General features: G+C 43.0%; 1 protein-coding gene across 1 annotated transcript in view; it reads right to left on the bottom strand.

Annotated features, from left to right (window-relative positions):
* The window catches only part of dnase1l4.1 (deoxyribonuclease 1 like 4, tandem duplicate 1), a 73366-nt gene that overhangs the window by 13254 nt on the left and 35374 nt on the right, over positions 1–24738 (bottom strand). Inside the window, exons 6-7 of the mRNA XM_072280850.1 lie at positions 11327–11439; positions 237–394 (exon numbers count right to left, since the gene is read on the bottom strand). Coding sequence (XP_072136951.1) covers positions 237–394; positions 11327–11439 — 271 coding nt within the window. The remainder of the gene's footprint in view (positions 1–236; positions 395–11326; positions 11440–24738) is intronic.

Here is a 24738-nt window from a genome sequence, read left to right as displayed (position 1 = left end):
ACCTATATCCCTCATATCGTTTCCTATCCATATCCAGGTACCTGTTCAAGTACCTTTTAACTATCATTTATGTATTTACCTCAGCCACTTCCTCTTGCTGCTCATTCAATATAATAACCACCCACTGAGTGAAAATATTGGGTAAACTAAAACCAATCATAATTGATCCCCATTGAAAATATTGGATTGCAAATATCTTCCTGACCCCATTCTCCACACACCCCTGTGATCTTCACCTGTCATAGGCCTGGTCTGTGCTTAATCTTGTAGTAGTGTCCTCCTCATCTCCGATGAGCCAGTAGAAATTCTTGTCTGTTCGGAGCCGTATAGTTTTCATCTCGTTCTTCGATACATACCTTCCGTCAGCATTGAAGTCTCCAAGTATCATAATGTTCTGTAGAAAGGGAAAGCTGTGATTTAAGGTGTGATCAATTAAGCTCCTGCTGCGTGGTGTCTGATTAAATTAAGCTGGTTGCACCCAGAAATAACTGTCATGAAATATTAATGGATGATGCTTCAATGTGCTTGTATAACATTCCTCTGCCCACTATTTTAACACTACAACTCATTTACTTCAACATTTACTTCAGATATGTTAATTCCTCTCAAAGCAGAGAGATTAACTAAACATATTAAGCATGTTCTTGCTAATGTATTCCCTGGCGCAAATGTTTTATTTTAATAATGTGTAAAAGAAACCATAAAGGTTTTCACTCTTCTTTTCTAACAGTTACTTGTACATTTTTGTAGGATTCCTTTTATATTTGTATTCATTGTGCTCCTTATAATTACTGTACTTTTTTTAATGCTGCATTGGATTTGCAGTAACAATTATTCTGATCTCCTTTATGTTTGTGTACTGAAGAATGACAATAAACAATCTTAGATCATTTTTTAGTTTAGTAGTTGCCTAGTTGGGCCTCTAACCTGGCAGTTCCCAACTCGCACACTGGCAGGGTATTAAATACAAATGTTAGGATGTAAGATTTTAGATTATTGTGCCAGCAAACCGCAAGTGAAGAGAGGCAAACCCCTTACAAAAGCCTGAATGCATGTACCACCAAGTTCAAGGGGCAGCTTCTACCCACTCTTATGACTATTAAATAGTTCTCCAGTATGATATTTTGTACTCCTAATATCATAATCTCCCTCATTATGATATCACATTTTTTGTTGAGACCATAAGTCACTGGAGCAGGTTTAGGCCATTTGACCCATTGGGTCAACTCCACCATTCCATCATGCTTGATTTATTCTCCCTGCCTCAACCCCATTTTCCTGCCTTCTGATTACATTTGATACCCTGGCTAACCAAGAATCTATCAACCTCTGTTTTAAATATATTCAATGACAACCTCCACAGCTGTCTGTGGCAATGAATTCCACAGATTTGCCACCCTCTGGCTAAAGAGATTCTTCCTTAACTCTGGTCTCCACACTTTCTCTGTCGTTGTTACACTTTATCCTGCATTGTTATTGTTTTCTGTGTTTTCTTCGATGCGCTGTGTACTGAATTGGTCTGTATGAACAGCTTTCCACTGTATCTTGGTACATGTGACAATAATAAACCAATCCCAATTCTCTTGAAATGGATACTTTCATCTATAGTTGAACCTGTCCAATAAAGACTTGCATTTATATATCACCTTTCATGTCCCAAAGAACTTAATGAAGAGTAGCCATTATAATCTATCAGACTGTAGCTGCCAATTTACATTCAGCTAGCTTCCACCACGATCAATAACAAAATGCTGGAGGAATTCCGTGGGTCGGAAAGCAACTGAGGAGGGAAGTGGACAGTCATTGTTTGGGGTTAAATCTCTTCATCTCATCTGGATGAAGGGTTGTGATATGGTATGTCACTCTCTCATTACTACATCAGAGTGGCCATCTGGACTTTAATGTTTGTGTGGGATTTGCAACTACATCATTCTGATTCAACACCATAAACCAATGAGGCATAAGTCAAATCAGGATTTTGATCCTGGAGACAAGGGGGATGGTGGTGGACTTTAGGAAGACCAAGCCTGCACTGCTCCCTATTACTATTGATGGTGAGGATGTGGATGTGGTGAAGACCTGTGAGTACCTGTGGGTGCACCTGGATGACAGACTTGAGCGGAGCACCAACACAGGGGCTGTGTACAAAAAGGGCCACAGTCATATCTACTTTCTGAGGATCGAGGCACGACTGCGCAAGCGCATAGATGTCAGCGAGTTAGACCAGCGGGAAGGATTTGAAGTCAGCTTTATAGAGCGGGTGTTGAAGTAGAGGGAAACAGAGTAGGAGGGCTTTGGCTCAATGGGGCTTCAGTAATAACGGGTCGAGGTGAGGGAAGTTACTTGTGAAGAATAGAAACAGGAAGTATGTCTGTGAGACCAATGTTCTGTACTGGGTGTCAGATGTGGGAAGTCCGGGAGACTCCCAGCTTTCCGGACGGCCACATCTGCGCCAGATGCATCGAGCTGCAACTCTTTAGGGAACACGTTAGGGAACTGGAGATGCAGCTCGATGACCTTTGTCTGGTCAGGGAAAGTGAGGAGGTGATAGAAAGGAGCTATAGACAAGCAGTCACACCAGGGCCTCGGGAGACAGATAATTGGGTAACAGTCCAACAGTCCAAGGCTAAGGCTAACAGGAGAGCGACTGGCAAGAGTCAGATACTAGAGAGTACCCCTGTGGCTGACCCCCTTAACAATAAGTACTCCTATATGAGTACTGTTGAGGAGGATGACCTACCTGGGGGAAGCAACAGTGTCTGTGCCTCTGTCACAGAGTCTGGCCCTGTGGCTCAGAAGGGTAGGGAAAGGAAGAAAGCAGCAGTGATAGGGGACTCTATAGTTAGCGGTCAGACAGGCGATTCTGTTGACGCAGGGGTAAAACATGGATAGTAGTTTGCCTCCCAGGTGCCAGGGTCCGGGATGTTTCTGATCGGGTCCATGATATCCTGAAGGGGGAGGGTGAACAGCCAGAGGTCGTGATACATATTGGTACCAAGGACATAGGAAGGAAAAGGAAGGAGGACCTGAAAATAGACTACAGGGAGTTAGGAAGGAAGTTGAGAAGCAGGACCTCAAAGGTAGTAATCTCGGGATTACTGCCTGTGCCACGTGACAGTGAGTTTAGGAATAGAGTGAGGTGGAGGATAAATGCGTGGTTGAGGGATTGGAGCAGGGTTCAGGGGTTCAGATTTCTGGATCATTGGGACCTCTTTTGGGGCAGGCGTGACCTGTATAAAAAGGACAGGTTGCACTTGAATCCCTGGCAGGGAGGTTTGCTAAGGCTATTGGGAGAGTTTAAACTAAAATTGCCGGGGGATGGGAACCGAACTGAAGAGACGGAGGAACGGGCAGTTGGCTCACAAATAGAGAAAGCTTTTAGGCAGTGTGAGAGGGAGGATAAGTCAGTGATTGAGAAGGGAAGTGCTCAGACTGATGGTTTGAGATGTGACTATTTTAATGTAAGGAGTATCATGAACAAAGCAGATGAGCTTAGAGCATAGACCAGTACTTGGAGCTATGATGTTGTGGCCATAACAGAGACTAGGATAGCTCAGGGGCAGGAATGGCTACTTACAGTGCCAGGCTTTAGGTGTTTCAGAAAGGACAGGGAGGGAGGCAAAAGAGGTGATGGCACTGCTGATCAGAGACAATGTCACGGCTGCAGAAAAGGACGAAGTCATGGAGTAATTGTCTACTGAGTCTCTGTGGGTAGAAGTTAGGAAAAGGAAGGGGTCAATAACTCTACTGGGTATTTTTTATAGAGCACCCAATAGTAACAGGGACATCGGGGAGCAGATAGGGAGACAGATTCTGGACAGTTGTAATAATAACAGGGTTGTCGTGGTGGGAGATTTTAATTTCCCAAATATTGATTGACATCTCCCTAGAGCAAGGGGTTTAGATGGGGTCGAATTTGTTAGGCGTGTTCAGGAAGGTTTCCTGACACAATATGTAGATAAGCCTACAAGAGGAGAGGCTGTACTTGATCTGATATTGGGAAATGAACCTGGTCAGGTGTCAGGTCTCTCAGTGGGAGAGCATTTTGGAGATAATGATCACAATTCTATCTCCTTTACCATATAGCATTGGAGAGGGATAGGAACAGACAAGTTAGGAAAGTGTTTAATTGGAGCAAGGGGCAATATGAGGCTATCAGACAGGAACTTGGAAGCATAAATTAGGAACAGATGTTCTCAGGGAAATATAGGGCAAAAATGTGGCAAACGTTCAGAGGATATTTGTGTGGCATTCGGCATAGATTCATTCCAATGAGACAGGGAAAGAATGGCAGGGTACAGGAGCCATGGTATACAAAGGCTGTTGAAAATCTAGTCAAGAAGAAAAGAAAAGCTTACGAAAGGTTCAAAAAACTAGGTAATGATAGGAATCTAGAAGATTATAAAACTAGCAGAAAGGAGTTTAAGATTGAAATTAGGAGAGCCAGAGGGAGCCATGAGAAGGCCTTGGCGAGCAGGATTCAAGAAAGTTCCAAGACATTCGATAAGTATGTGAAAAGCAAGAGAATAAGACATGAGAGAATAGGACCAATCAAGTGTGACAGTGGAAAAGTGTGTATGGAACCAGAGGAGACAGCGCATGTACGTAATGATTACTTTGCTTTAGTATTCACTACGGAAAAGGATCTTAGCGATTGTAGGGATGACTTACAGCGGATTGAAAAGCTTGAGCATACAGTATAGACGTTAAGAAAGAGGATATGCTGAAGCTTTTGGAAAACATCAAGTTGGATAAGTCACCGGGACTGGACAAGATGTACCGCAGGCTACTGCGGGAGGCGAGGGATGAGATTCTGAGCCTCTAGCAATGATCTTTGCATCATCAATGAGGACAGGAGAGGTTCTGGAGGATTGGAGGGCTGCAGATGTAGTTCCCTTATTCAAAAAAGGGAGTAGGGATAGCCCAGGAGCCTTACTTCAATGGTTGGTAGGTTGATGGAAAAGATCCTGAGAGGCAGGATTTATGAACATTTGGAGAGGCATAATATGATTAGGAATAGGCACCATGGCTTTGTCAAAGGCAGGTTGTGCCTTATGAGCCTGATGGAATCTTTTGAGGATGTGACTAAACATGTTGATGAAGGGAGAGTAGTAGATGTAGTGTATATGGATTTCAGCAAGGCACTTGATAAGGGTCCCCATGCAGGTCTTATTGAGAAAGTAAGGTGGCATGAGATCTTAGGGGACCTTGCTTTGTGGATCCAGAATTGGCTTACTCACAGAAGGCAAAGAGTGATGGTAGACACGTCACATTCTGCATAGAGGTCGGTCACCAGTGGAGTGCCTCAGGGATCTGTTCTGGGATCCTTACTCCTTGTGATTTTTATAAATGACCCAGATGAGGAAGTGGAGGGATGGGTTAGTAAATTTGCTGAAGACACAAGGGTTGGGGGTGTTGTGGATAGTGTGGAGGGCTGTCAGAGGTTACAACGGGACATTGACAGGGTGAAAAACTGGGCTGAGAAGTGGCAGATGGAGTTCAACCCAGGTAAGTGTGAGGTGGTTCATTTTGGTACGTCAAATATAATGGCAGAGTATAGTATGAATGGTAAGACTTTTGGCAGTGTGGAGGATCAGAGGGATCTTGGGGTCCAAGGCCATAGGACACTCAAAGCTGCTGCTTAAGAAGACATATGGTGCATTGCCTTCATCAACTGTGGGATTGAGTTTAAGAGCCGAGAGGTAATGTTACAGCTATATAGGACCCTGGTCTGTCTGCATTTGGAGTACTGTGCTCAGTTCTGGTCACCTTACTACAGGAAACATATGAAAACTATAGAAAGGGTGCAGGGGAGATCTATAAGGATGTTGCCTGGATTGGGGAAATGCCTTACGAGAATAGGTTGAGTGAACTTGGCCTTTTCTCCTTGAAGTGACAGAGGATGAGAGGTGACCTGATAGAGGTGTATAAGATGGTGAGAGGCATTGATTGTGTGGATAGTCAGAGGCTTTTTCCAAGGGCTGAAATGGCTAACACAAGAGGACACAGTTTTAAGGTGCTAGGAAGAAGGTACAGAGGGGATGTCAGGGGTAAGTTTTTTACACAGAAAGTGGTGAGTGCGTGGAATGGGTTGCCAGCGACAGTGGTAGAGGTAGATACGATAGGGTCTTTTAAGAGACTCCTGGATAGGTACATGAAGCTTAGAAAAATAGAGGGCTATGGGTCACCCTAGTTAATTTCTAAAGTAAGTACATGTTCTGCACAGCATTGTGGGCCAAAGGGCCTGTATTGTGCTGTAGGTTTTTCTATGTTTCTATGAAACTGAGGTCCTTTGGAGTATGCAGGCCTCTCCTTCACATTTTCTACCTGTTTGTTGTCTGAAGTAGAGTCTTCATTGCGATGGTGTGCTGGGACAATGGTGATGCCAACAGGCTCAATTAACTGATTCGAAAGGCTGTTTCTGTTATAGGAGTCAAACTGGACATGCTAGAGTCTGTGATAGAAGAAAAGACCCTACAGAAATTCCTGCCAATTCTGGAAAATATTTCTCACCCCCTGCATGCCACCTTGGCTGAACAGAGGAGCATTTTTAGTAATAGACTGAGACAACTGTGCTGCTCCAAAGTGTGCCATATGAGGTCATTCTTACCCTTGGCCATTAGACTCTGTAACCTATAGCTGGGGAATGACGACCCCCTCCTGTTAGACCATTATTAACCTTTGTTTACCAGAACTCTGAGGCTATGTCCACACTACGCCGGATAATTTTGAAAACGCCGGTTTCGAGTAAAAACGACAGGCGTCCACACTAAGCATTTTTCAAAATATCTCTGTCCACATTAGACGGATATTTGGGGGAATCTCCTCCTACTGGGCATGTGCAGGACACACAGAAAACAAGCGAAGAGGAAACGGTATACTTGGTGCACGTTTGTCCAGTTACAGAGTAGAAAAAATTAAAAGGAATTGCTCTTGGCTGTCGCGCAGGAGGACTTAAAACTAAAAAAAACAAATACTGGAGCGTATGGAGGTAACCGACAGGGAGTTCACGGACAATATGACCTGGCTGACGACGAACATTGAAAAACTGACTAACTCCATTGCATTAATAAAGCACCTTGTTAAGTATATAAAACATGACTGCATCAGTGTTATCTTGTACTGTATTTCCATACAATGTTACATTAGACTGTTACACACTTATTGTCAGAGAAGTACTTGCATAAATAGGTAAACCACCTTGGTTCTTGATCCTCCAAAATATTCTGCATGGGATTTAAACTGGAGGTGGCGGATGGTGTTTTCTGTCCTTACCTTCATACAAGCAAGGACAGAAAACAGGGCAAAGTGAGTGTACTTAGTTATTCAGTAAGCGATGGGTCAAAGTATTTGGTGAGTACATTTCTAACTCTTCTGGCTTCAGTCTCGTTGCCGTCTGTTCTGAAATTGTTAGGCTCTGCGAAATGCAGAATCAAATATCGCTGTGATGATTGTACGCTCTAGTATCAATTGTTTGGCGACAATAAAGTAATAATAATAATAAAACAATGAAATGCCGTGCTGCTGCCATCTGTTGCGGCACGTCATGACAGCGGTTTTAAAAAGCTCCATTTACCATGTACACGCTGCAATGGATATTAGGCGTTTTCAGATTAATTCACTCTGGAGACCGTTTCTGAAAATCTCTATTTTCAGGGGATGAAAACGCCGTTTTAGTGTGGACAGAGGGTCAAAACGAAGAGAAAAAGCTTCGTTTTCAAAATTATCCGGCTTAGTGTGGACGTAGCCTGACTAGCTCTGTTTACCACACCCTGTTGTCGTGGACACCCTGTGCAATACTACCATCACTTCTGATCTGGATGGTGTGAATGTGCATCCATTACTGTGTAGTATTACTGTAATTCTTGCACTACCATCTTAGCAATATGAACTTAGAAATCCAGTAAATCTTGTAATCTTGTAATCTTTGAATTGTAAATCTTGTAAATCTTATTTTTAAGGTAACTTTTTATTCTTTCTTACTTCTCTTCTGCTATTTATATATCTGTGCACTTGTAATACTGCGGTGACACTGTAATTTCTTTTGGGATGAATAAAGTATCTATCTATCTACTGATCTATCTGGTGCAATGGTGATTTAAGCAGCAGGAGAAATGTTAGAATCAATGATGAGGTTTAGTGCCATAGCTAAGGATGAGGGCAAAATAATGCCAGGTTTTATTCATCGGATTGTCACCCAAAGCTCTAGCTGACATCTGTGGAAGATGCAGCATGGACTCAGGGAACACTGAAAGCCAGAATTTGAGTTGTGATCACGATTGAGCTTATTTGAAATTTCAATGCTAATTTATTGCTGACAATGCCAATTAAAAAGTTTTCTCTGGAATTCTCGCTGTTAAGAAGGTGACATCTCCCACCAAGACTACCTCTTGTTCAGGTTTATTTTATCACTTCATGCACTTTGGAAATTCCATCTCCAACCCACCTCCACTCGCCAACTCATCCAAACCTCTCCGTGACTTCCTTAGCCAAATGTATTTATTTATTTAAAGATACAGAATGGTAACAGGCCCTTCCGGCCCACAAGCACTCACCAACCAATTACAACCATATGCTCAATTAACCTTCTTTGGAATTGGGGAGGAAACTAGAACACCCAGGGAAACCCACACAGGCACAGGTAGAATGTACAACGTTCTTACAGTCAGGGATGGGAATTGAACCCAGATCACTCACTTGTGCTGTAATAGCATTACACTAACTACTGCACCACCATGCCACCCCTAGTTCCATGTAGTTCTTTGCTGCTTTCTTTCCTGGTATTTTCCTTATGCTTTGCCTAACCTGTGTCCACATCTATTATTTCCAGAAGGCGTTCGATAAGGTGCCGCACAAGAGACTTATAAATAAGATACGGATGCATGGAGTCAGAGGAAGTGCGTTGGCATGGATAGTGGATTGGTTAACTGATAGAAAACAGAGAGTTGGTATAAATGGGTGTTTCTCTGGTTGGCAGTCAGTGGTGAGTGGGGTGCCGCAGGGGTCGGTGCTGGGCCCGCAGCTGTTTACCATTTACATTGATGAGTTGGAAGAGGGGACTGAGCATAGCATAACAAAATTTGCTGATGACACTAAACTGAGTGGAAAAGCAAATTGTACAGAGGATGTGGAGAGCCTGCAGAGGGATATAGGTAGGTTATGTGAGTGGGCCAAGTTCCGGCAGATGGAATACAATGTTGGTAAATGCGAGATCATCTGCTTTGGAAGGAATAATAGAAGAGCTGATTATTATTTAAATGGTGAAAGATTGCAGCATGCTATTGTGCAGAGGGACTTGGGAGTGTTTGTTCATGAATTGCAAAAAGTTAGTTTGCAGGTACAACAGGTTATTAAGAAGGCAAACAGAATGTTGGCTTTCATTGCTAGAGGGATTGAATTCAAGAGCAGGGAGGTCATGCTGCAACTATACTGGGTACTGGAGAGGCCGCACCTGGAGTACTGTGTACAGTTCTGGTCTCCATACTTGAGGAAGGATATACTGGCTTTGGAGGCAGTGCAGAGGAGGTTCACCAGGTTGATTCCAGGGATGAAGGGGTTAACCTATGAGGAGCGATTGAGTCGCCTGGGACTATACTCTCTGGAATTCAGAAGAATGAGAGGGGATCTTATAGAAACATACAAAATTTTAAAAGGGATATATAAGTTAGAAGTAGGAAAGTTGTTTCCATTGATAGGTGAGACTAGAACTAGGGGACATTGCCTCAAGATTCAGGGGAGAAGATTTAGGACAGAGATGAGGAGAAATTGTTTTTCCCAGAGAGTGGTGAATCTGTAGAATTCTTCACTAAATATATTTAAGATAGAGTTAGATAGATTTTTACATAGTAGGGGAATTAGGAGTTATGGGGAAAAGGCAGGTAGGTGGAGCTGAGTTTACAGACAGGTCAGCCATGATCTTATTGAATGGCGGGGCAGGCCCGATGGGCCGGATGGCCTACTGCTGCTCCTAATTCTTATGTTCTTATTTCCACCCTGTTCTTTATTCACTCCTATAACTTCTCCCATTCTATGTTTCTTACTAATATTGGAAAATTCCTTTCTGCCCTTGTCTGTCCACCCCTCTCGGTGAACTAGTATGGTCAATTTTCTCCCTCTTCCTTGAGCTGGGAAGTTGCGATTGTTGACCCTGATGGATAGTCCCCACTAGAAAGTTGTATCAGAATCAGGTATATTATCACTGACATGATGGTGTTTTGTGTCAGCAGACACAAAAAAAACTCAAAGTTACAATTATAAAAAACATTCAAAGGATGAATACTGCAGTAGTGTTCTTGAGTAGGTGGATTGTACACAAATCTAATGGTGAAGGGGGAAGAAGCTGTTCCTAAGTATCTTCAAGCTCCAGTACCTGTCAGAATGCTCTTCATGATACATCCATAGAAATTTGCTAGGATCTTTGGTGATGTACCAATCAATATGATTTGAAGCATCGAAGCATCTAGGCAAGCAGCTGAACCCGTTTCTAGCTCTTCATCACCCTTTTAGCCAGTGAATTACCACCACTCTTTGGATAAATTGCAATTTAAAATAGTGATGACACTGTTAGTACTTAAGATTACAAGTATTTTAGACTACACCTATGTGCATTTAAAAGTGCATTCTGAACGTATGATATCAATGACTTCCATCTTCTCCACAGGGCCAAAGTTTTCATCATGGCAATGAACGCAGTGTTAATGAACTGATGAAAATACATTTATAAATATTTACACATAATATTTTGTTCCAATAAAAACTGAAAAAAATTGCACCTTGATGAATAAAGAACAAGTACGTTGTTCACAGCATTATAGACTGGTAACTGCTGAACAATCTTTCAAGTGTTGTAAAACTAATTTACTATGTGTAGACTTTGATTCCTTCAATATATTTATTTCAGACTTCTGTGGCTTTATTTGTTCACTTTATAAAGTTTGTTCATAGTGATAATGGTTGTTGGGTGCTTTAGAAATGAGTCAACAACAAAACAATATTCAGGAAAGGAGAAATGTAATCTACAAATCCCTCAGAAAATTTGTGGGAGGTTTCTTCAAGGTCAGTGGCAGCACTAAACCCTTGACTTCTGATCATAAAACCCAAGCTACTGAATGCAGCACCTAATTAAAGGGAGCAGGTGACCACTGTGAGACTGCTGGCAGTCATTACTCAGTGTCTATTTACAAAAATATGGGAGCATGGCAAGAAAAAAAGTTATAATTGCTGGTGGGTTTTTGATGGTGATTCTCAGATTTTATGCTCTAAAATATGATCCACAAGTGACACAATACAGCATATATAACACTTCTATCTAGAAATATAGACATACCTCTGTATTCCACTCTTCTATGATTTTCAAGACGACATCATAGAGTTCATCAATTTCTTTGACTGCATCTTCAGGTGCTGTGTGCTGAGAAATGAGTACAAAATCCTGCACCACTGCGATACAATGAAATCCAAAGCTGAAGTCAGTATAATTATCCAGTGCTACGGCCTGAACATCAACTTCATCATTCTATCCAGTTCACCAGGTCCCGCAGTTACATTTTCACCCATTATCCAAAATATGCCCAGACTTGCAACTAATGATAGCAGCCTAAGTGTCATATAGGGAAACGATAACCATGAAAATATTCTGCAAGAGAAACTAATTCTGGGAATGAAAGGGTTAATGTATGAGGAGAGTGTGATGGCTCTGGGCCTGTATTTGCTGGAGTTTAGAAGTACGACGGGGGGTTATTGAAACCTAACGAATATTGAAAGGCCTAGAAAGAGTGGATGATCCCTCTGGTGGGGCAGTCTAGAATCAGAGGACACAGCCTCATAATAGAAGGACATCCCTTTAAGACAGAGATGAGGAGGAATTTTTTAGCCAGACGCTAATGAATCTGTGGAATTCATTGCCACAGACAGTTGTGGAGGCCAAGTCATTGAGTATGTTTAAAGCAGAGGTTGATAGGTTCTTCATTAGTCAGGGCATCAAAGGTTACAGGGAAAAAGCAGAAGAATGGTGTTGAGGGGGAAAATAAATCAGCCATGATGGAATGGCAGAGTAGTGTCAATGAGCCAAATGATCTAATTTTGCTTCTATGTCTTTTGGTCTTATGGTCAAATCTGCTGAATAATAAGTTGGTATTGGCAAGAACAATACAAGTTTACAATGGTCAAGCTTGGTATCACACAGTTAACATAGGATCTGTACAGAAACAGTAATTGTTACTTAACAGAATCTGTGTTCTTATCTCTATTTTTTAACCTCTTTTTTATTTTTCGCATTCGATGCAGGCAACCAGGTCTATATCATCATGCGTTTGTTAGCTTTCAGTGCTACCAATAGAGTTCCACAGTATGGAAACAGGCCTTTAGGACCAACCATAAGCCCATAAGACATGGGAGTAGAACTAGGCCATTTAGCCCATTGATTCTAATCTGCCATCCAGTCATGGCTGATCCTTTTCTCCCCTTCTCAAACCCACTCCCCAGCCTTCCTCCGTAACCTTTGACACCATGTTTTAAATGGATGCCCCTCTATCCTGAGGTTGTGCCCTCTTGTCTTAGACCACCCCTCCCCACCACAAGCTGGAGGAACTCAGCAGGTCGGGCAGCATCTGTGGAAACGATGAGTCGATGTTTCGGGCCAGAACCCTTCATCAGGACTGAAGAGGGAAGGGACAGAGGCCCTATAAAGAAGGTGGGGGAGGGTTGGAAGTAGAAGGCTGGTAGGTTCAGTTGAAAAACCAGTAATTTGAAAGACAAAGGGGTGGGGGAGGAGAAGTACGGAGGTGATAGACAGGAAAACAATGGGTAGTAGAAGGAGGCGGAACCATGTAGGCAGCTGGGGGAGGGGGCAGAGTGAAATAGGGATAGAGGAAGGGAGGGGGAGGGAATTACTGGAAGTTGGAGAATTCTATGTTCATACCAAGGGGCTGGAGGCTACCTGGATGGTACATGAGGTGTTGCTCCTCCAACCTGAGTTTAGCCTCATCATGGCAGTAGAGGAGGCCATGTATGGACATATCTGAATAGGAAAGGGAAGCAGAGCTGAAGTGGGTGGCTACTGGGAGATCCTGTCTGTTGTGGCAGACGGAGCGGAGGTGCTCGACGATGCGGTCCCCCAATCTGCGTTGGGTTTCACCGATGTAGAGGAGGCCACACCGGGAGCACCGGATGCAATAGATGATCCCAACAGACTCACAAGTGAAGTGTTGCCTCACCTGGAAGGACTGTTTGGGGTCTGAATGGTGGCAAGAGAAGAGGTGTAGGGACAGGTGTAGCACTTACGCTTACAGGGATAAGTGCCGGGTGGGAGATCTGTGGGAAGGGACTTGTGGATAAGGGAGTCGCGGAGGGACTGATCCCTGCGGAAAGCAGAGAGGAGTAGACAGGGAAAGGTGTGCTTAGTGGTGGGGTCCTGTTGAAGGTGGCGGAAGTTGCGGAGGATAACGTGCTGGATCTGGAGGCCGTGGGGTGGTAGGTGAGGACAAGGGGAACTCTGTCCCTGTTGTCGTGGCGGGAGGATGGGGTGAGGGCCGAAGTGCAGGAAATGGAGGAGATGCGGGTGAGGGCATCATTGATGATGGTAGAAGGGAAACCACGATCCTTAAAGAAAAAGGACATTTGAGATGTCCTGGAACAGAAAGTCTCATTCTGGGAGCAGATGCGGCGGAGACGGAGGAACTGGGAATAGGGAATGACATTTTTGCATGTGGCGGGGTGGAAAGAGGTATAGTCAAGGTAGTTATGAGAGTCAGTGGGCTTGTAGAAGATGTCAGTGGACAGTCTGTCTCCAGAGATGGAGACCGAGACATCGAGAAAGGGGAAAGAAGTGTCCGAGATAGACCAAGTGAATTTGAGGGCTGGGTGGAAGATTGAAGTAAAGTCGATGAAATTGACGAGCTCAGCATGGGTGCAGGAAGCAGCGCCAATGTAGTCGTCAATGTACCGACGGAAAAGTTGGGGAGCAGTACCAAAATAAGTTTGGAACACAGACTGTTCCACATAACCAATGAAGAGGCAGGCATAGCTGGAGCCCATGTGAGTTCCCATAGCTACACCCTTACTCTGAAGAAAGTGGGAAGAGCCAAAAGAGAAGTTATTAAGTGTGAGAACCAGTTCCGCCAACCGGAGGAGGGTAGTGGTGGTGGGGAACTGGTGAGGTCTATTATCCAGGAAGTAGCGGAGGGCTTTGAGGCCTTCTTGATGGGGAATGGAGGTGTACAAGGATTGGACATCCATAGTAAAAATGAAGCGGTTGGGACCGGGGAACTGGAAGTTATTGAAGAGGTGGAGGGCACGGGATGTATCCCAGATGTAGGTGGGGAGAGACTGAACTATGGGTGACAAAATGGAGTCCAGGTAGGCAGATACAAGTTCGGTGGGACAGGAGCAGTCAGAAACTATGGGTCTACCGGGACAGTCAGGCTTGTATATCATTGGGAGGAGGTAAAACCGAGCGGTGCAGGGTGTGGGAATAATGAGTTTAGCGGCTGAGGATGGAAGGTCTCCGAAGTTGATAAGGGCGGTGATGGTGCGAGAGACAATGGTTTGAAGTTTTTTGGTGGGGTCCTATTCCAGGGGTAAGTAAGAGGAGGTGTCAGAGAGCTGCTGTTTGGCCTCAGTGAGGTAGAAGTCCATTCGCCAGACTACTGCGGCACCACCTTTGTCAGCAGGTTTGATGGTGAGGTTGGGATTAGTGCGGAGAGAGTGGAGGGCAGTGCTTTCAGAGGGAGTGAGGTTGGAAGAGGAGAGAGGAGTGGTGAAGTTGAGACGGTTGATGTCTCAGCGACAGTTGGAGGTGAAGAGATCGAGTGCAGGTAGAAGGCCTGGGCGGGGTGTCCAGGAGAAGGAGGAGGGTTGAAGACAGGAGAAGGGGTCATCAGTAGGGGGAGGGGAATCCTTGCCAAAGAAGTAGGCTCAGAGACGTAGGCGACGGAAGAAGAGTTTAGCGTCATGGCGGGCACGGAACTCACTGAAGTGTGGACCGAGGGGGACAAAAGTCACATCAACTCTGTCTATGCCTTTCAACATTCAAAAGGTTTCAATGAGATTCCCTGCCATGCGATCCTTCTAAATTCCAGTGAGTACAGACCCAGAGCAAACAGAAGTTCCTCGTATGATAACCTTTTCAATCCCTGAATCATCCTTGTGAACCTCCTCTGAACCCTCTCCAGTGCCAGCACATCTTTTCTTAGATGAGGAGCCCAAAACTGTTCACAATACTCAAGGTGAGGCCTCACCAGTGCCTTATAAAGCCTCAGCACCACATCCCTGCTCTTGTATTCTAGACTTCTTGAAATGAATGCTAACATTGCATTTGCCTTCCTCACCATGGACTCTACCTGCAAGTTAACCTGTTCTGTACAAGGACTTCCAAGCCCCTTTGCGTTTCAGATTTTTGCATTTCCTCTCCATTTAGAAGATAGTCTGCACATTTATTTCTGCTACCAACATGTATGACCATGCATTTTCCAACATTGTATTTCATTTGCCATTTTCTTGCCCATTCTCCTAATCTGTCTTAAATCCTTCTGCAGCCTGTTTCCTCAACATTACTTGCCCCTCCACCAATTTTGGTATTATCTGCAAACTATCATCTAAATCATTTATATACAGCATAAAAAGAAGCGGTCCCAACACCGACCACTGTGGAGCACCACTAGTCACTGGCAGCCGACCAGAAAAGAATCCGAGCAACACACATCAAAGTTGCTGGTGAACGCAGCAGGCCAGGCAGCATCTCTAGGAAGAGGTGCAGTCGACGTTTCAGGCCGAGACCCTTCGTCAGGATCTTTTTGTTCCAACTCACTGCCTCCTACCAATTAGCCAATGCTCTAACCATGCCAGTAACTTTCCTGTAATACTATGGGCTCTTCACTTGGTAAGCAACCTCATGTCTGGCACCTTATCAAAGGCCTTCTGAAAGTCCAAATGTACAATATCTATTGCATCCCCTTTACTTGTAATCTCCTCAGGAATTCCAACAGGGTCATCAGGCATGATTTTCCCTTAAGGAAACGATATTGACTTTGTCTTACCTTGTCCTATGCCACCAAATACTCCATAACCTCATCCAACATCTTCCCAAACACTGAGGTCAGGTTAACTGGTCTATAAATTCCTTCCTGCTGCCTTCCTACCTGCTGACTAAGCTCTTACCTGAGTTCATCCCCTCCTTTTGTGTAACCAATGATGCAAATCTGCTGTTGGGTGTATTTCCCTGGGATAAAAAACATTCTGATAGACAAATCACCATCTTTGGAGTTGTTAATATTGCAGTTAGCACAATGCTATTACAGCTCAGGCATTGGAGTTCAGAGTTCAGTTCCAGTGCCGCCTGTAAGGAGTTTATATGTCCTCCCTGTGACTGCACAGGTTTTCTCCTACAGTCCAAAGACATACCAGTTAATAGGATAATTGGTTATTGTAAATTGTCCTGTGTTGAGTTGTCCTGGTGTTAAATAGTTGGGTTGTTTGGTGACATGGCTCGTAGGGCCAGAAGGGCCTGTTATATGTGGTAACTTTAAATAATGTAAGTCTAAATAAATGAAAAAAAGATTGCAACATAAAAATCCACCAACAAAGGTTCCCCACTAGCTGGATAATGTCATCTTCTCACAGCTACCATCAGGCAGTGGGGTAGAGTCCCACACCAGCAAGTTCAAGAACAGCTGCTTCCCTTCAACCAGTTGGTTCATGAACCAACTGACACAATCGTAATCATTAGAATTTAGCAACCCTATGACTACTTTGACAACTATGCAATAAAATTAACTTCTTTTTGTTCTAATCATGGTCTTTATTATAAAAATCTTGTTTATGTTTTCCTTAGGAATGTTGCTTAGAAACATAGAAAACCTACAGCACAATACAGGCCCTTGTGCCAAACATGTCCTTACCTTAGAAATTACCTAGGGTTACCCATAGCCCTCTATTTCTCTGAACTCCATGTACCTGTCCAGGAGTCTCTTAAAAGACACCTATCCGCCCCCACCACCATTGCCGGCAGCCCATTCCACGCACTCACCACTTTCTGCATAAACAACTTACCCCTGATATCTCCTCTGTACCTTCTTCCAAGCACCTTAAAACTATGCCCCTCTTGTGCTAGCAATTTCAGCCCTGGAAAAAAGCCTTAACTATCCACACGATCAATGCCTCTCATCATCTTATACACCTGTATCAGGTCAGCTCTCATCCTCCGTCTCTCTAAGGAGAAAAGGCCGAGTTCACTCAACCTATTTTCATAATGCAAGCTCCCCAATCCCGGCAACATCCTTGTAAATCTCCTCTGCTGTCCTCTGCACTCTGTTTATATGATGTTATGTGTATTTAGCGATACAGTGCTAAGCAGGCCCTCCTAGCTGCACTTCCCAGCAGCCCCTTACAACCCCCAAATTAACCCTAACCTAATCATGGGACAATTTACAACGATCGCATAAACACCTAACTGGTACTTTTTGGACTGTGAGAGGAACCCAGAGCACCAGGAGAAAACACACGCATTCCACGGTGAGGATGTACAGAGACTCCTTACAGAATGGTGCCAGAATTGAACACAAAACTCCAGAATACCCCGAACTGTAATAGCGTCTCACTAACAGCTATGCTACCTGCTGTGTATTTAATATTTTGGTACTATTTGAGTAATATTGTAAATATATAGTTTGGTTCAACATTCTTTGTTGTTTACATACCGCATTGCATGTTATCTGTACATGGCATACGTCAGCACACCATCACATGATATGTTCATGCCTTGCTTAAAGTAAACACAAAGTCAGACTCACATTTCGGACTCTCGTCTTTTTCTTTCATTTAGTTTACTGTTTTGGAGTTAAAGAACATATACAGTGGCATGAGGAACTTTTAAGCAAACCTGAAATGGTTACTTGCCTGTTGAAGCACAGCAAGATGATCCAGTTAAAAAAAACAGTGAGAAATAGTTGAGAAAACAATCAGCGCAGCATGTATTTTTCTTCACAAGGGAAGGAAGTCAGTTAAGTTAAAGATACGGCAGGAAATGGACAAGTTCATAGGTTCATCAACAGTGAGTACTGAGTGATAATAATCATAAATTTAAAAAAGCGGAAATGGCTAGCTACATCAGAAGAATAGATAGATTTGATTGCTCAATGGATAACAGGCTCATGTACATTAAGCTAATTGAGCAATATTTTGATGCAAATAAAATAGCCAATGAGAAGTGAGTGCCAGTTTTGTTGAGTGCATTGGATTTAAAGGCAAACAGTTTGCTTCAAAATTTAAGTGCCCCAACCAAATCAGCCGTAATGAGCTTTGCTGATACTGTGAAAGTAAGGTAGGAACACTGTGTACCAAAACTATTGTTGATTCCAGAATCACTTAGATTTCATAAGCGGATTCAAATGGAAGTGGAGTCTATTTCAGCTTACATGGTGGAATGGAAGAGATTGTATAAGCATTGTCAGTTCAATGATGGACTGAATAATGCACTGAGAGATCATTTAGTTTGTGGAATCTTACAAGAAAGCATTCAAAATGGCTTCTAACTGAAGCACAACTAACATTTAAAAGAGCAGTTGACATTGCTGTATCAATGTAAACAGCAGGCACAATTGAACTGCAGTCTGGAAGGAAAGTGATCATGAACAAAATTGTAATGTCTAGTTGGAGGCCTGCCTGGCCAAACAAATTATGTTAAGGTGTGGCAGGGGCTCACATGCACCAGAGTAATGCAAGTTTAATGGTGAAACTTGCAGATAACGTAACAAAGTTGGACCCATACAAAGAGTATGTTGGGCAGACAAAAAAAATGAATGTCACAGGGCAGCTAAAAAGATATAAAATCAAGCTGCAGCTTCAAAAAGAGCACTAACCTGCACACTGTTGATGAAAAATCTGATAATGATGACAGTGACTTGAGACTGACTAGACCTGTGATTTTCAATGTGAAAGCTAACAATAGACAAGCAGTATGGCTTACACCAAAAGTGAATGGCAAATTTATTAATCAAAAATTGGACACTGGCTTGCCTGTTTCAGTCATTGCACAAAATGAGTATGAATAGCATTTCAAAGATACTAAACTGAAGCTTGCAGATATCCAACTAAGAACTTATACTGAAGAAAAGATAACACCTGTGGGATTGACATTCATAACAGTGAAATACAACAACCAACAAGTCACATTCAGTTAATGTAGGATGGCCAGCATTGTAGTGATGTGATTGGCTGAGACAACTGCAACTTGATTGGAGATAAAGAGAGAGAAAGAAGCTGGACCAGGAGAGGAGCAAGGTCCAGAGAGAGAAAGGCCAAGAAAAGGAGAACAAATGTGTCCAGAGCTGTCAGAACCACTTCATGTAGCCCCAGAGTCAACTGCAACCTCCACAGAGGAGACTCCAGAACCTGAGATTGTTTCACAGCCCAACCCTCACCTGCCAAAGAGGAGAGAGGAACTGGCCCAAGTCGATTGGAAAAATAAGCTAGATGGAGGGACAGTAGAGCAGAATTGCATGAAATTCCTACAAGAAGTAAGGAAAGTGCAGGAAAAATATATACCAAGAAAAAAGAAAATTACAAGTGGAAAAATGGCACAAATGTGGCTAACGAGAGAGGTTAAGGCTAAAATAAAAGCAAAAGAGATGGTGTACAAGGAAGCAAAAATTAGTGGGAAAACTGAGGACTGGATGACTTTTAAAAACTTACAGAAGGAAACTAAGTAAGTCATTAGGAAAGAAAGGATGAATTATGAAAGGAAATTAGCAATTAACACAAAAAAGGATACTAAGAGTTTTTTTTTAAATATATGAAGATTAAAAGAGTGACACGGGTAGATATAGGACCAATTGAAAATGATGCTGGAGGAACTATAATGGGTAATAAAGAGAAGGTAGAGGAACTAAATGAGTATTTTGCATAAGTCTTCACAGTGGAAGACATTAGCAACATACCTGATAGCAAGACATCTCAGGGAATAGAATTAGGTACAGTCAAGATTACTAGAGAGAAAGTGTTTGGGAAGCTAAATGGACTAAGAATAGATAAGTCTCCCAGATCAGATGAAGTGCACCCACGGGTTCTGAAGGAGGTGGCTTTGGAGATTGTGGAGGCATTGGAAATGATCTTCCAGGAATCAATAGACTGGCATGGTTCCAGAGGACTGAAAAGTCGCAAATGTAGTTCCGCTGTTTAAGAAAGGAAGGAGGCAGCAAAAAGAAAATTACAGACCTATTAGTCTGACATTGGTAGTTGGAAAGTTATTGGAGTCGATCCTCAAGGACGAGATTATGAAATACCTCGAGGTGCATGACAAGATAGGCCCAAGCCAGCATGGTTTCATGAAGGGAAGATCCTGCCTCACCAACCTATTGGAATTTTTTGAGGTAATCTCCAAAAAGATTGACAAGGGAGAGGCTGTGGATGTTGTGTATTTGGATTTTCAAAAGGCCTTCGACAAGGTGCCGCATAAGAGGCTGCTTAATAAGATGAGAGCCCATGGAATTACAGGAAAGATATTGGAATGGGTGGAGCATTGGCTGATAGGCAGAAAGCAGAGGGTGGGAATAAAGGGATCCTATTCTGATTAGTTGCTGGTTACTAGTGGTGTTCCGCAAGGGTCGGTGTTGGGGCCGTTTCTTTTTACAATGTATGTCGATGATTTAGATTATGGATTAAAAGGTTTTGTGGCTGAGTTTGCAGATGACACCAAGATAGGTGGAGGAGCAGGAAGTGTTGAAGAAATGGAAAGTTTGCAGAGAGACTTGGTCAGTTTAGGAGAGTGGGCAAAGAAATGGCAGATGAGATACAATGTTGGGAAATGTACAGTTGTACATTTTGGAAGAAGAAATAATCGGGCAGATTATTATTTAGATGGGAAGAAAATTCAAAAATCAGAAGTGCAAAGGGACTTGGGGGCCCTCGTGCAGGATACCCGAAAGGTTAACCACCAGGTTGGATTGGCAGTAAGGAAAGCGAATGCTATGTTGGCATTCATTTCAAGAGGAATAGTATATAAGAGTAAGGAGGTGTTGACGAGGCTCTATGGGGCACTGGTGAGACCTCATTTGGAATACTGTGTGCAGATTTGGGCCCCCTATCTTAGAAGGGGTGTACTGATGTTGGAGAGAGTTCAGAGAAGATTTACGAGAACGATTCCTGGAATGCAGGGGATAACATATGAGGAGCGTTTGTCAGCTCTTGGACTGTATTCATTATAGAAGAATGAGAGGGGATCTCATAGAAACATTTTGAATGTTGAAAGGGTTGGACAGAGTAGATGTGGAAAGGCTGTTTCCCTTGGTGGGTGAGGCCAGGACAAGAGGCCACAGTCTTAGAATTAGAGGGTACCCATTTAAAACAGAGATGAGGAGAAATATTTTTAGCCAGAGGGTTGTGGATCTATGGAATTCATTACCACATACAGCTGTGGAGGCCCGATCATTGAGGGTGTTTAAGGAGGAGATTGATAGGTATCTAATTAGTCAGGGTATCAAGGGATATGGGGAAAAAGCTGGGAATTGGAACTAGATGGGAGAATAGTATAGCTCATGGTAGAGTGGCGGAGCAGGCTCGACGGGCCGAATGGCCTACTTCTGCTCCTTTGTCTTGTGATCTTGTGATATGTAAATATATGTAAATGCCACCAATATATGTGCACGCCTTGCTTTAAGTCAAAACTAAGAACATACATGAGTTATTCCTGACTCCCTTATTTTCCTGCCAATTAGTTTTTATTTTTTGGAATTAACATTACCATGGCAACCAGTTCCTGTGATGTTGCTGCAAGTATGTTTTTCATTGCATCTGTGCCAAAGTATGTACTTGTGCATGTGACAATGAACTTATTTTTGACTTTTATCTTCCATTATTTGTGTCCTAACTTGCATAGATGCATTTTAGGTGTTTCACTGCCTTACAGGCATAGCTGCAGGCTTTGGCATGCGTGCAATGATATTTAAATGGCAGTCTGATAGAAGAGAAATCATGTTTCTGGACCAGTCTCAAGTGGTATATAGCACTGATTCTTCAAGATATATGAGTTTGAATCCCAACAAAGCAATTGGCCCATTTATAATCTTGTAATTAAATGTGAAAACAACAGTTACTGTCACAACCACAGATTCAGCCGCGGAGAATCGGCACTCTCACAGGTGGGCAGCTGCAAGCGGTTGGGAATCACACTCATGAGAACTCAATTTCCAGTCAAGAAGGATTTCCTTGTGGTTGTGTTTAACTCCCTTTCTTTCATTTCAGTCTGGTTGAGTCTTGACCAAAGCATAGCGACGGCAATGTGCCCTGCTTACCTTGGCCCACGTTCCGAGAAAGAAGACCACAATTTAGATTGACACTGTAAAGGAGCAATTTTTATCTATTATTAAGTTACTGCTTCCGAGTCGCAGTGTTGGCGTTAGATTTTTAGCTTAAGAGTTTTAGTTAACAGCCATGTTGACCTGGAGTTTATTATTTGCCTTTTGTTCTGTACTTTTCTTATTAAAACTAAGCAAACTGTTCATTCTGTTTCAGCGCTTCTCCCTCCACCTTTGGGCCATCACCGCACCCCCTGTAAATACCAGTAGGAGTAACTGTGAAGCCTGTAGACAGTAATCCAAAATAAGACAACTGAATCACTAAACACTCCACTGAAATTGACTCATATGTAGTTACAGGTAAACAAATATTATTAGCTCCTAACTCTTAACTCCTCACAATTCAGAGTAAGGGTGGACAGTGGCATTTCCAGTGAAATCTATATCCGAAAAAAAATTAGAGACCTTCCCAATTTCTCCTGAGGGTTGACATCTGGAGGTAAAATTTATCAACCAGAATGCTGTACAAATCCATGAGTATGGTGATAATTTTAGATAATGTGCTCAGTGTAGTGCCAAATAGAATGTGCTCATAAAATATTCAAATAGTGACATAGGTATACAGACAGTGAAATCTCACCTTTGTAAGAGCCTGACTCACTTTATGTTTAAACACTCCCAATGCTTTTTATTGGAAGCATTTCTTTTTGAAACTCCCCTAGCACATTTATGAAGATCTGTTTAAGAACTGATAAAAACAACCATCTGCTTATTTTCAGCAGATAGAAAATCTGCAGATGCTTGAAATCTGAGGAACACACACAAAATGCTGGAGGAGCTCAGCAGACCAGGCAGCATCAAGGTTTCCTCTATCACCTGGTTGTTCTCTCTCCCCTACTCCCCTACTCCTTAGCTTTTTTAATCCAGTCTTGCTGAAGGGTTTTGGCCCGATACGTCGACTATACTCTTTTCCATAGATGTTGCCTGGCCTGCGGTGTTCCTCCAGCATTTTGTGTGTGTTACTTACTTTCATCAGATTTATTTTTGGGGCCTCTTGGATTAGAGCACTGCATTAAGATGTCCAGTGTTTAAAATAAAGTTAAAATATTTTCATGCGTCAGAAGCACCAGCAAATTGGGGTTGTCGGGTGTTGCTGAGCAGTGAGAATCAAAGGGCTGGAAGGACTTATTTCATGCTGTATCTCTAAATAAAATAAAATATCTTCTATGTCCTGTTAGAAAAAGAGATTACCATCAAGCTTTGCCCTGACCCTCAAACATTACTTTCTCACCCTTTTAAGGACTAATGACTTATCCATTATTTTGAATGTAGACAGTTTCAGGGGGATTGAAAGCATTTTCTATCTCCTGATCTGTGTGGGAACGTTTTAGGAACATTTATAATGTAAATATTTCATTTCTGCTTGTAATCACCTTTTTTACCTTGCTCTCTTGTCCCATTGTCCATGAACATGGACTAAATCTTTAGGCAATACACTAGTATCAAAACTGGATGTTTCTGCCTGTCATAATTTTGGTTTAGCAAATTTTCCTTTTTCTATTGGTATAGTCTAGCAGCCTTGCTACCAACAAAGATTCACACAGACAAAGAAGTATAATTTATTTAGTTATTTAGAGATACAGTGTAGAATAGGCCCTTAGAGTCGCACCGCCAGCAGCCCACTGATTTAACCCCAGCCTAACCACAGACAAATTACAATGACTAATTCACTTTTGGGGTTTGCTTTTGGGCTGTGGGAGAAAACTGGAGCACCTGGAGGAAACCCAGGTGACGTCAGAGTTGAACTCCGAGCTCCGACACCCGGAGTTGTAATAGCGTCAAGCTAACCGCTACGCTACTGTGGTGCACTGATTCTAACTGCTGCACTAACTCATCTAACTCCCTCAAGGTCATGGATCAGACATGGTTGTTTTTTAAGATGGTAGGGGTTGTTTTGAGGGTGGGGGGGTGGGGTTTAGGGTTTATGAACAGGGATGTGTGGAGCAGTCAGTAGTCAGACCAGCATCTAGGCCTCCACATTGCGTTTCAAGGCCAGCAATGTGGACGGAATGAAGGACATCTGTGGATGCTGGTAGAGCAAGTGCTGTGGAAAAGGACAAGCACCCATAGTCCCCCAGGTTAGTGAGTCCCCCTATATCAGTGGGTTCAGGGATTGGAGTTCCTTGAGGGCAAGAGGTGAGAGAGATTTTGACTCCCTGGTACATGACCAAGCAAGACTGGACTGTCTGTTTGTGGATGGGTGGGTAGGTGGGAGAGAGGAAAGGGGGCTTGTTTTACTGATGTTGTTTTGTTGCTGTTGTTGGTGTTGTTTTTGCTTGTGTTGTTCTACTGAACATTGTGGACAGGCTATGTTGGCACCGCAATGTGTGACGACTTTTGTGGGCTGCCCCCAGCACATCCTTAGGCTGCACCAGTTGTTAACAGAAACAAC

Source organism: Mobula birostris, chromosome 16, assembly GCF_030028105.1.
Source record: "Mobula birostris isolate sMobBir1 chromosome 16, sMobBir1.hap1, whole genome shotgun sequence".
NCBI classification, from domain to species: domain Eukaryota; kingdom Metazoa; phylum Chordata; class Chondrichthyes; order Myliobatiformes; family Myliobatidae; genus Mobula; species Mobula birostris.
This window is presented reverse-complemented; position numbering and strand designations above follow the sequence as displayed.